The sequence below is a fragment of the Scylla paramamosain genome, chromosome 36 (genome assembly GCF_035594125.1).
Source record: "Scylla paramamosain isolate STU-SP2022 chromosome 36, ASM3559412v1, whole genome shotgun sequence".
Classification (NCBI taxonomy): domain Eukaryota; kingdom Metazoa; phylum Arthropoda; class Malacostraca; order Decapoda; family Portunidae; genus Scylla; species Scylla paramamosain.
In genome coordinates this window covers 8,721,908-8,735,233 of record NC_087186.1, presented here as the reverse complement: position 1 = coordinate 8,735,233, position 13,326 = coordinate 8,721,908, and the positions used below count along the sequence as shown (strand labels likewise).

Sequence of the window (13,326 nt, the reverse complement as noted above, 5' to 3'; positions counted from 1 at the left end):
GTTAAGAGAAATGAGATTGGAATTAAGATCAAAGAAACTGAAGGGAAGAGATTGATGGAGGATGGAGTTTGACTTTGGAGAAAAAACAAGATGGAAGCTTGCTGAAACTATGAAGCTTGTGATGGGCTTGTGACATGCTGAGAAATAAAGAAAGGAAACTAGAGTTACGAGCAAGAGGCTATACAAAGGTGTCATAAGGATAATCATTACGCATGTTATGATCTATGTAATCCTTGTTTACTGTGTAAGTACCTCACAGACCATAAAAACTGAGTGGCTGGTGGTGAGCGGCCCAATCCACCTTGGTCAAGGCCAGGCCAGGGCCGCGGCCACCACCGCCTACAACTATGGCTGAACAGACACATAAAGCTGAGCTGTGAATGATGGTCAAGAGCATCCTGATGAACTGGTTCTACGACTCATGTACACCACATGTCTGCCCAGGGGCTACAGGGGTGTTTGGTGACTACTCTAGGAAGACAACCAAATGTACCAATTCTTCTTTAAGGGATACAATAAAAACAAAAAAATCTATGACATGATTGGGATATAAAAACTTGCTCCTCCAGGTTTATAAATACACTACGGAATGAATAATGCACACTAAGTATATTATTGTTGTCTCCAACATAATGTCACTTCAGACCATAGCAATCAAACAGGGCATAAATTAACACTGGACACTACATAACATTACACGTAATATATATTACAGCTTCCTAGTAAAACTCATGGAAATGTATGTCCAATATTTGTGACAGATAACCTACAGCTTTGGAGAAAAAAAAAAAAAAAAAAAAAAAAAAAAAAAAAAAAAAAAAAAAAAAAAAAAACTAATTGCTGGCCTGAGAGTGCAATTCAGATTGTTATTGCTTAGTCTATGAGTAAAAAAAAAGAAAAGAAAAAAAAATCAAAATTAAAATCATAGAAATACCTTAATTCATATCTGGGATTCAACCTCAAGGATGTAACCTGACAGTATTAGATTAAATGGTCACAGAACTTTTTTGGATACTTCTCAACATAGCTCATTATAATCTGTTCCAAAAGAATATAAAACTGTACACTTGATAATAAAACAAAAATGATGAACAACATAACAAGTGCAATATGAGATCTTCAGGAATGCAAATATGGGAATATCATATTCTAGCTTAATTCCTTACCAAAATGTGAGCACCATCCTTCAAATCACTCAAGCAGTAACCACAGAAATAATGATCAATAGTGTGAAGTCATAAAACAAAACAATAAACAATATTGTTCCATAATATCTGTGATAAATTAGTAACAATATCATACTAATACAAATACTTTTACAGGCTTCAAAATACTTCACCATTATCACTTTTTTTTCAAAGAAATAGCTGTCCCCTCACACTACATTAAGCGAGAAACAATTGTTGCTGCTCTGCCCTGACAGCCTCCTTTGTGCTTGGCAATAACAAAGTGACTTGCACTTCATATAAATGTTAAGTGTCACAGGCTTAAAGGAATTCACTAGGTACCAAAATAGTCACCATGAACACAGAACACTTAATTTCTAAGAGGAAGAGACTTGAATATATTCCTAATGCCTATTGTTGAAAGCTAATAAAGAGAAAGGGACAATATATCAAAGCTAGCCACTTGAATACTCAAGAGTACATAACTCATCTTATTGCTATGTATAGAAAACTGTTGATCTATGTGGCAAAACTTTCATAATACTGTTCCTCCAGACTTACCATGACTAACGTAATGGGACTAACACAATTCTTTGATAATAGAGCTTATAGTGATTTTTTGGTACACACAAGAAATGCATTATAAGACTGTTAAAACCTCTACAGCCAGTTCAACAGCAAGACACAAAACCATGTAGTATTTAACACTGACCAACTGTAACATAACAGAGGGGAATAAAATTTATATATATATATATATATATATATATATATATATATATATATATATATATATATATATATATATATATATATATATATATATATATATATAAGGAAAAGACAGCAAACACAATAATGAAAACAAAAATGTAATATAACTATAACAGCAAAGAATAAAGAATAAACAAGAAATGCACAAGGCTCTGCACCATCAGTGACCTTGGGAATAGACTAGTATCAAGTGCTTCAATGCTGAGGCAACCAAACCAATCATTAACACTTTACCTGGACATATGTAATAGATAATTGCATTCACTATTATAGACAAAGAGTTTCACAACTACATAAGTAATTGAAAAGTTATTGCTTTCAGGAGAGTAGAAAAAAGAAAAAAAAAAAGAAAGAAAAAAAAAAAAACTATCTAGGTAAAATACCAAGGTATTGGCAACAGCATGAGCAGACTCTCCTGCCTACAATGAACATAACTATTATGAATGTTCTCTGTGCAGTGGAGGGTCAAGAGGCAGCCATGGGGTCACCAAGGTGTTTAGCACTTGGCTGATACTCATTGAATTATGGTACTTTAAGCTAAGATGAAGTAAGCATTGTAAACAAATATATTAATGATTATTTGAGGATGCTACATAGTTACAGGTGCAATATATTAAGTACATGTGAAGGAAGGATAAAATGTAGTGATCTCTGGAGATATACATAAATATATATAGATATGCATACACACACACACATATAATATATATATATATATATATATATATATATATATATATATATATATATATATATATATATATATATATATATATATATGCATGTATATGAAAAATAAAGGCTGTAACAGTAAAATAATCAACCTGTACAAAGTTTATGCACATAGATATGAATATATTGCAATAATTTCAGTAATATCAAGACAGAAGGAAGCCTCAACAATGAAAAATGGTAATCAAATAATAAAACTTGTACAGATCTCAAGCTATTTACAAGACCTCCTACGATAGTCAGCGTTCATTAGCACCAGCAGTAAAAATCATAGGGGATGAAGTGTTAAATAAATAGAAAATTAAAACTAAGTACATGTCTATGCCATGTCTAATAACCTTGTGCATCATGTAAGTGTGTGTGTGTCTGAAGCTTCTGACTCAAGTACTAATGCAAACACTAGCAGGGAGGGGAGAGAGAAAGAGAAAGAGAAAGAGAGAGAGAGAGAGAGAGAGAGAGAGAGAGAGAGAGAGAGAGAGAGAGAGAGAGAGAGAGAGAGAGAGAGAGAGAGAGAGAGAATTAGACATGGAAGCAGCTCAGCCTTCACAACCACTTAAGCTTGCATTTATGTTACCTTGTGTAAAGCTCACAAAACGTACGAGAGAAGATTCACATCATTCAATAAACGGCCGACCCCTCTAACCCAACGTGGAGACAACTATGTAAACCCGATTCAGGTGACTAAATAATGAAAACACAAATTACGAACAAAGAGGGAAAATAAATGTTCAGGTACTCTAAGAATTTGTGTTACTCACACAAAGTGAAAAATTCCTTTATGGGAAAAATGATAATTCACAGAAGAAGAAGAGAAAACAGGGTATCAACTTTACAAGACAAACCTCAGCCCACCTTATTCACTGCCTGAATTTGGACGCAAAAAATTTTGCAAAGCCTAACTTCATAGATACAAAATTGGCAATACTCATGTAAGAGGACTGTAATACCCTAGAACTGCTGGACACCAATTCCATAATATGTCACAACACTGAAGTTTTGGCACACACACACACACACACACTAAAGCTACATCAACAGTGAAACCTTCAAGGGCAATCACCTTTCGTTGTCACTGGTACACACACTGCTCAACTCAGCAGGTTCAGAGCTTGTATAACACAAGTCAGTTGTGAAGCTAAGTAAGTCATTCTGTGATCTGGCAGTGTTAAATAGTGTGGTTTGATGTTATCCATGGAGATCATCAGATAATTCCACCAACTCATTAAATGCAAGAGTAGTGTACAGGATGTCCTACAAAACATATATTAAAGGATTTCTTCATGGTGGAGAGAGAGAGAGAGAGAGAGAGAGAGAGAGAGAGAGAGAGAGAGAGAGAGAGAGAGAGAGAGAGAGAGAGAGAGAGAGAGAGAGAGAGAGAGAGAGAGAGAGAGAGAGAGAGAGAGAGAGAGAGAGAGAGAGAGAGAGAGTGGGGGGGGGGGACCTGCTTCAGGACCAAAGGTATTTGTTACACTTTAACAGTACCAGTATTTGATTATATATAGCAAAATACTTCCTCTACAGCTGTATTTAAGTTCAGTGGCCAGCTCTGAACACCACATATTGTGGTAAAAGGTTTCACTGTATCCCTTACAAAATACATCTATAAACCATGGCTGAGATAATCCCTTGCATTCATTACAAGACTGATAAATAAATAGTTTGTCAGTGCACAAAGGGTATGATTGCTGACTTCTATAAATTGATGTAAGACAAAATATGTTTCAGATTTGATCTATGTCAAAACAGGACATAGAGCTCACTTTCAAGATAACAGTACAAGATATTCACTTCACCTCATTCATAAACCTCATCGCTATCAATACTCAATCATGCTAACTCCTAAAAACTGAAGTTAATGGATAAATGCAGATTGGTACAAAACCATTGGGCCAAAAAATATATATAAAATTTGGATAAGTTTTACAAGGCAAAGGGGTCTCACATCTGCCACACATCTGTTCACACCCACTCTCAGTGCTTGAACAAGAGAAGTAAATGGTGAGAGGCTACTTGCATGTGCAGCTAAAACAAGAATCTGCCTCTGTGAGACTGTAATCTTAATGAGTCTTGCAACACCACTGAGAGGTAATATTATAACAACTGTGAGGTGCAATTGAGCTTGTATAACTATCTGACTGCATGATGCTCTGCAGACACTTCTCTACTGATTGAAATGCCACTGTTACCATTTGTACACCTATAAAGAAATGTTAAATGAATTATACATGCTGACCTAGAATATGAACTACTGCCAGATATTCTGATGAGGGTAACTTGAATCAGAAGGCAGTCAAATGAAGTGACTCCTGACTGGCTACAACCATACACCATAGTAAATACAACTTTCCACTTTACATGTAATGAACACACAGTAAAGACCATAAAGCTTTCACCTGCTTCTTTTTGCAAAAAACAGGAACTTTGGTGACAGACACTCAGAACTTTTTGATGGGGGAATCATTAGCCCACCAGACTCGAGGTAGCTGGCGGAACTGCCACAGTCCTGTGAGACACACCATGGTTGTCCTTGCTAATGCTACACTCAGCCATACCTAGTTGTAGGAAACAAGTGCTTTACTGCCTCATTTCCTCTACTTATACAAACATACAATCTGTTACAGGGTAAAAATCTGAATACCAAACCCAGCTTCCCACTCACTAGACAAATGTTTGATGTAATTAAGAAAAATAATCATAAAAATTACTTTCGTATAAACCTGCAGCAGCTTGCTGGCAGAGATATAAGATGTAGATAAAACTAAAGGGTACTGCCAGAGAGAATGGCAAGGAAAGTGCCACCATTGACAAACCCACATCAATGACACCATTAATATTACTTAATCTACTGAGGAATTCTTTCCTAGCTAGAAGGGAACTAATATAATATCAATATTTCACAGCCAACAGCTACCAGAGTATTCCACTAATAGTAGCGTTGCCTAACTTGAGATGGTCCACAAGATTGCAATACGTGAAAATGTGACTAACACTTGGGTTATCAACTACCCAACTACAGTAGATATTGGCCTCCTTTGGCGCATGACAAGTGAGCTGACCCATTCTAGTAGGAAGTGTGAGTGCTAGAGTGTCCTGAGCAACTGTACCTACAAAACTGTGCCCGGTCCACTACCACCACCACCTGCTGCATCTGTGAGGCCTCAGACAGGCGTGATCTGCTCATGCTGCTCCAGGTTGTGGTTTTCTGGGCTAGATGAGGTATCTGAAGCCTGCTGGACTGATGGGCCAGGGATGTCGGGGGGTGGCACGCACTCTACTGTCACCACACTTTCCACACTGCCACTACCTGTGTCCTGGCTCCCTGACCCACTGCTGCTGCTCTGGCTGCCAGCACTGTTAGCTCCTGCAGCTGCAGCAACAACTGGGGAAGGAGGTGCTACATGTGGGGTCTCACTGGATGCTGGGGGAGGGGGTGGAGGAGGCAGGCTACTGACTGGGGACTCTGAGGTCTCTTCTACATCAGACATTGGGTTAACAGTGACAGTAACGCCACCAGCAGTGAAGCCACCCTCATACCCTGAAGATATAGAGTTGTCCATTTCAGAGTCAGAATCTTTCTCTGCCCTGGCCTCTAAGGGTTCTGGAGGCTCTGGAAGAGGGGGAGGAGGGGGAAGTTCTTCCCCTGCAACATTTCCTTCCATCAGCATGACACTGGGTTCTTGGGGTGAATCTGAGTCTTTTTCGGAGTTTCCATGGAGGCTACCAGGCTGGCCAGCAGTGCTGCCAGAGGAAGAGGAGCCCATGTTAGCTAGATTCAACATCTCATCCAGCCCTTCCACATCAGAAGGGGGCACTAGTGGGGGTGGTGGGGTGTCGTCACAAAGGGTGCTGGTGCGGGGCATAAAGGGGGATGACTCAGGGAGTGGTGGAGGCAGGTCATTGGTAAAGACTGCATCTACATCATCCATGTCCATAACCATTGGTGGTGGTGGAGGCAGCTCACTACACAGGCTAGATGGTCCTGAAGGAGGAGGAGGAGGGGGTGCGGCATCCTGCATATTGTATGGTGCATATTCAAGGCCACCATCATTGACCTCATCTAGTAAATAGAGTGGGTTAACAGTCTCCTGAGGATGATTCATTGTGTCATCTGCTGCAAGAGGAGCTGGAAGGTCTTCAGAGCCCAAGCTGCTGAAGGCTACAGGAGAACCCTCACGTTCAGACCCCAGCACCTCAGGCTGAACCGGGAAGGTCTCTGCTTCTTCAGTCACTGTTGGGGCTGACTCCTCTATATTCTCACTTGTGAGTGATGAGAACTGAGCTCCTTCACAGCCACCAAAGTTAGTTATAACATCTGCATTCTGAGAAGATTCCTGGATTTGATCAGGTTCTGTTACATCTGATGGTTTGTCAGTGTCTTTATCTTCTGCACCTGTATCAGCCAACAGCGGAGGAGGTGGTGGTAAACCCACTACAGGAGACCCAGTTTCAGACAGGGAGCTAGAGTCTGAAGAGACTGCTGCTGCAACTGCCGGGATTTGAGCTGTGGGGCTGGGTGGCTTGGGACTAGCCTTGATGGGGGAGGCAGCTTCACTGTCTGGACTTGGGCTCCTTGTATTTGAGGGAGTCTCTTTATCTGGACTCTGTGGTGGGGATGGTATTGAGGCTGGTGGGGGGAAATCAGGGCCTGGACTTTGAGTCATAGGTGGCACTTCTTCACTGGGTGCAGGGGAAGAGCTAACTGGACTCTTTCTGAGAGGAGGTGGCAGGTCCATGTCAGGGCTTGGACTCTTCATCATGGGTGGTGATTCCCTCTCTTCTTGAGGTGGAGATGGACTTTTTTGTGGAGGAGGCAAGTCCATGTCAGGGCTTGGACTCTTCATCATGGGAGGACTCTCTCTGACAGGACTCTGAGTGGTTGGACTCTTTCTGGCAAGTGGAATATCATCATCTGGACTAGGACTCCTCATCATTGGTGGAGATTCCAGGCCAGAAGCTGTCATGGGAGCTCTTTCACTTGGTGGACTCTCCTTTTTGAAACTTTGCACTGTTGGCAATGCTACTGGACTCTTTCTGTCAAGTGGTACATCAATATCAGGACTTGGACTCCTCATCATAGGTGGAGAATCCTCCCCTGAACTTTCATCCACTCCAGAGGCTACCATAGAATCTTTCTCACCCATGGAGCTAATTGGGCTCTTGGCTAAAGGCTGGAAACTTACTGGACCTTTTCCTTGTCTTGGAGAACAAATAGGACTTGTAACTTCCTTTGGGGAACTTGTAGGACTCTTGACAGGAGGTGATGAAGTGAGTGGGCTTCTGGTTTCCTTGGGAGAACCCTCAAGACTTTTAGCTGGTAGTGGAGGGCTTCTGGTTGGTGGAGAAGAGCTTACTAAAGGTTTTGGTGTGGAAGGACTTTTAGGACTTTTAATTGAGCCTGTTGGACTTTTAACTGATGGTGGTGATCCTTTGGGACTTTTCTTTGAGACTGGTGAGTCTCTAGGACTTTTGGATTGAGGAGATCCTTTGTGACTTGTAACTGATGATGTGGGTGAACCCTTAGGGCTCTTCATTCCTGGTGGAGATGCCTTAGGACTCTTACCTTCTGGTGATCTTCTCTCATAAGGCTCTTGCTGCTCTTCCACCTTAGCAAGAGGTAGCATCATATCTTTTTCATCTTCTTTAGATCCTATCCTCATCAGGGCCTCTGTTCCTCCTAATGATACTGAGGGAAAACTGTCACTGTTACTTTCAAGGGCAGTTGAAGGCTGACTGGTCACAGGTTCTTCAGGGCTCTTGGGCTTTTTATCAATGCCTTTCTGGACAGTGGCATAGACAGGAGCAGCTGCCTGCTGCACTGGAACCACATCAGGCTGTACTATCTTCTCATATGGGGGGAAGTGCTGGGTATCATAATCTCGCATTAGTTCATAGGTGCTCTCTGTCTCCTCTGCCTTCTTCACCACCTCATAGCCAGGCTCTGCCTCACCCTCACTTGACCTCCGGCTGGTGAATTTGAGCTGTTCATAGTTTGGATCATTTTCTGAGATAGTTCGTGGGTGGTGGGCTGCTCCCTTCAGTTCCTCATATCCAGGATCTCCAAATTCACTTCCTGGCTTTCCTTTTACCATCTCATAGCCAGGGTCTGGCCTGGAATGTGTGACAGTCTCATAGCCTGGTTCATAATCCTCTTGGATCTTCTCATGAGCAACTGTTTCATATCCAGGCTCAGAAGGGGCCTGCTTGGTCTCTCCAGTGACTGTCTCATAGCCAGGTTCATATTCCCGGTGCTTGAGAGTCTCGTATCCAGGTTCAGATTCTATGTCTGAAGTAGGCTTTACTGTCTCATATCCAGGATAGTTTTCCTCTGGTCTTTCTACACTGGCATAAGCTGGCTCAGTATTTTTGACAGTCTCATAGCCTGGGTCTGAGCCAGAGTAAAAGTTGGTGGGGGGTATTTGAGGTATAGTCTCATAGTTAGGGTTAGGCAAGGAGGGCTGGGCATGCTGTGCAGGAGTGCTCCAGACTCCAGTCTTTTCATAAGACTTTGCCCGACTGATGGAGGAGACAACTTCATGATTACGGGTCTCAACAAGACTGCGAGTCATGGATCCAAGATCGACTGACTGGCGAGGAGTGGTTGGGGGGGAGGATGCATGAGTACCCCAGCGGGAGGCTCCTCCAACATCTACTGATCCTCTGCGGGAGGAGGAAACACTGCCTGCATCACTCTCCCCACCACCAACACCACCACAGCTATCTCCACGTGCATGACCGGGACGTTGCTTCTTCATCACCTGCAAATATAATATGCATCAATAATACCTTATCAATCTGGTACCAAGCACTTAGTCATAGCTTCAAAGCAACCACTCATGTAAACCAACTGCAAATAAGCGCTGCCTTCAATCCCATCTCAAAGCAACAAATAAATGATGAACACTGGAGATGGGCATTCCCAAACATACAAAATAAACAAGTATCATACAAAAGTGGCAGCTAACATCATTCTTCTTATCTTCCTCATGACCCACCTTGGCATACATTTCCTCCAGTGCCCTCTGTGTGGGTCTCTCTGCAGGGGCAACAGTGCGTGGTGGAGAATGTGGAGGCTGTGGTGAGTGCCCAGAGTACATGCTGGTGTCTCCCTGGGGCAGTGGGGGCAAAGGTGAGCGAGTGCCTCTCTTCTCAGCTCCAGGACTTCCCATCACTGTGCTGGCGGCGCTGCTTGATGAAGCTGTTGGGAAGATGGGGGGCTGAGATTATATTCTTTGGGGATTTTGTTGTTTTTAAAAGTTACAACCATAGCATTGTTTTACTTCATCTGAGGTTTACATAAACTTACCCAGAACATTATATTTGTACAGTTTCAGCTACCCTTGTCTAGGAGATACAAATACACACAAAACCCACCCACATATATATTATGGTGTTCATACTGTATCATTTTCATATTAATATTGTTCTTAGAATACATTCAGTGACTGTTTACTTAGCTGTTCAACACATGCACACACAATAAATAAAAGGCACTTTTCTGATTATGGTCACACCCAAGGAAGTTGCATTATAACAACACCAACTCCTCAATATCACAACTAGGAGGTGAAGACATCAACTCAAAGCCAAATGTTCTTGAGAAACTACTTCAGCACACCCAGTTCATATTCTCTTTGTCTGGTAAAGAATATTGCACTTTTAAACTGAGAGAAAAAACATAATGCTTGCACTCCAAAATCCACTGCACACATCTACATAAGCAATGCTCACATATGTAAATGTAATTCTTTTCATTTAATCAATGATTACACAGTAACTCAAGATTAAAAGGGAAATACCTTACAAGCATTTAAACTACTTTTTCAAGCATTCTCATACTGTTAAAATTTTGAAAATACAATATATAGAACTAAAATAAGAAATTACCACTAAGCCTTCTGCAAACCTACATAAGTTTTTTGCATTGTTACCACTCAACACACAATCAAATTTCTGCAGTGTTGATATAAATTTTAATATTCACCTAGGCTTACTTCATGTCAAGCAACTCTTTGTTTTTATGTAGTATTGTGTCCCAAAGTATAAAACTAAGGATCAATTTACCTGCTGTTCTGAAATGTTCCCTATTCAAATTGCTTTGCTACAGTCCTTTAATTATGAAATATTGCTAACTCTAAGGATCCCAGATATATACCATTTTCCTCTCAATCCTCTGTTACCAAAATTGTTCTGTCTATGAAATAATTCTTACTTTTATAAAATGTGTAATTTTTCACCATATATACAAGTTGGCATCCAAGAACTGCCCCCTCCTCCTCCCCCCCAAAAAAAAAACACACATTAAAGAATAATCAATATTCCTATTTTATTCTATTTTTTTTTTTTTTCTGAATACAGTGGAACCTCAGTTACTGAACGCCTACCTTTTCAAACAAAATTTTGAACACATTATTGCTTCAGTTGCAGTACCATAATTCAGTTCTAGAACAAAGTTACCTGATTTTCAAATATTTAAAAATATTTAGGTGCTCAGGAGTCTCTCTCAATGACCGACAATAGCATCATTACTGCACAACTGCATTTTTCCAGTAGCTTTTCCCAGCAGCAAGATGTCTATGTGTTATGATCACCTTCATTTTGGCATTAAGTGGGTTGCTCCTTTCTGTGTCCTTCTGTAAGATCAGTGACAAAGAGAATACCTGCATGGTCTAAACAGTATCTTCTAATGAGTTCTGTCACTAAGTTCATTCAATACATCCTTTCTGGATAAATAATTTGTGAGCTAGAAATGTTGTGAAGCAGCCATCTTGGTTGTAGGAGTGTCTGTCATAAGCTGCTAAGACAGGGAAGACTGGTGTCTAGGAATGGATTAATCCATTTTACATTGATTCGTACAGAGAAAATAGTTTCAGTTTTCAAACAGCATTCAGGAACGAATTAAGTTCTAGAACTGAGGTTCCACTGTACTTCACATCATATATCTTTACTTTACCAGTACACGTGAAAGGCATGTATGAGCTGAAGTGATTTTGGTGGGGAAGATGTAATCCTGATATCTAGTCTTTAAAGATGACTTATAGGACTTGGTAAATATAGCCATCAACAGTAACTTTGCTATGAAAGATGAGGAACAAAGTAATACAAGTGTGAAGCCTACATTTTATGCTACAATAACCTTCCTTTTCTTTTCAAATGTATTTTCAGACAAATTTTTTTTTTTCCTTGCCATGTAGATTGTTCATTTGGAGTCAGAGTAATGCAACTTCTGATTTCTTCTCCAACATGCCACACAGTAGCATAAGAGATGCTGGGATAAAGCATATTAGCCACCAGCCTCACAGATAATAATAGCCCCACACAGCAATAGCAGCAGTAGCACCAGCAGTAACAGTAGCAGTAACAGCAGTAGCACCAGCAGCAATGAAATTCCTACACATTATCTTTTTACCTCCATATTCACTGTACATCAGCTATTGGAATCTGCACCATCCAGGATATGCAAAGAAAGAGACAGGAAGGATGACTGTGCTACTCTTCACTTGGACTTCACACACTTTGAGGATGCAGTTCTGTGACTTTCACCATTCTCAGATCTTTCTTAGGGGAACTCAACAATAAAAAAAAAAAAAATAATAATAATAATAATAAAATAAATAAATAAATAAATAAATAAATAAATAAATAAATAAATAAATAAATAAATATATATATATATATATATATATATATATATATATATATATATATATATATATATATATATATATATATATATATAAAGCAACAGTGGTAATTCTATGAAGAAAGAAGAAATTTAAAGCATTATAAGCACCAGCCCACCTTGTCTGGAGTGCACAACATGGCGCAGGCTGTCAACACTCGGAGGTGCAGGAGGAGGCTGTGATTCACCTCGAGTTGAAAGAGGTGAAGGTGTCGATGGAGCATGAGGTGGGCTGGGCATTGGAGGTGGAGGTGGGGGAGGTGTTGACCTGGGTTCAATCTGGGCATATGTCTCACTGCCCACTCCTCTGTTGCCCTCATAGATGCAGGCATACATCTCGTCAGCAGAATCATCCGAGACAGTCATGTAATAACTGTGAGGGTCGTAATTGCAGTCAGTGGTGATGTTAATGATTGTAGTTGTAGAAATATTGGTAGTATTACTTGTTGCTGCTATTACTGTAATCAAATGAGCAATAGTAATAGTGATAACCATATAAATTCACACTTACACCAAACTTCCATATTTCAAGTAATCCTTTACTCACCACCTATCTATATACCCATGAATAAAACTTATAAGTACAGTACCCCTCTCCCTCTCCTGGCTGGCCTCCTGTTGTTTGATTAGCATTGGCAGCTTGTGTTTGTGCCTTGATAGCTGCCAGAGGCTCCCGCACACTGATGCTCGTATAACCACGTGAATCTTGAGAGTCTCCACTGAAGTTTTGCTGAGACGAGATCTCTATGCCAGCCTGATATTGTGAGGAAGTAGAAAATAAGGCATACAGATAATGAAATTTCACTATGCAATGGATGGACTGCAAATGTCAGAAGTTAATGAGAAAATGAAAACTGATACATATATTTTAAGGCAATATTCAAATAATATGCTAACTTTTGATGCTAGTTTACATCTAAACAATGATTTTATATTGCTCTGACTGTCAATCAGAACTCTCCTACCATGCTAGGA

General features: G+C 40.3%; 1 protein-coding gene across 5 annotated transcripts in view; it reads right to left on the bottom strand.

Moving 5' to 3' along the window:
- Positions 1–215: 215 nt before the first annotated feature.
- The window catches only part of LOC135090908 (serine/arginine repetitive matrix protein 2-like), a 19,847-nt gene continuing 6,736 nt past the window's right edge, over positions 216–13,326 (bottom strand). For 4 of the 5 annotated variants that reach the window (XM_063988084.1, XM_063988083.1, XM_063988081.1 and 1 more), the window contains exons 8-11: positions 12,942–13,105; positions 12,471–12,724; positions 9,665–9,867; positions 216–9,427 (exon numbers count right to left, since the gene is read on the bottom strand). In XM_063988084.1, coding sequence (XP_063844154.1) covers positions 5,831–9,427; positions 9,665–9,867; positions 12,471–12,724; positions 12,942–13,105 — 4,218 coding nt within the window. In that variant the 3' untranslated portion in view covers positions 216–5,830. The remainder of the gene's footprint in view (positions 9,428–9,664; positions 9,868–12,470; positions 12,725–12,941; positions 13,106–13,326) is intronic. The other variant, XM_063988085.1, reaches the window with a different exon arrangement.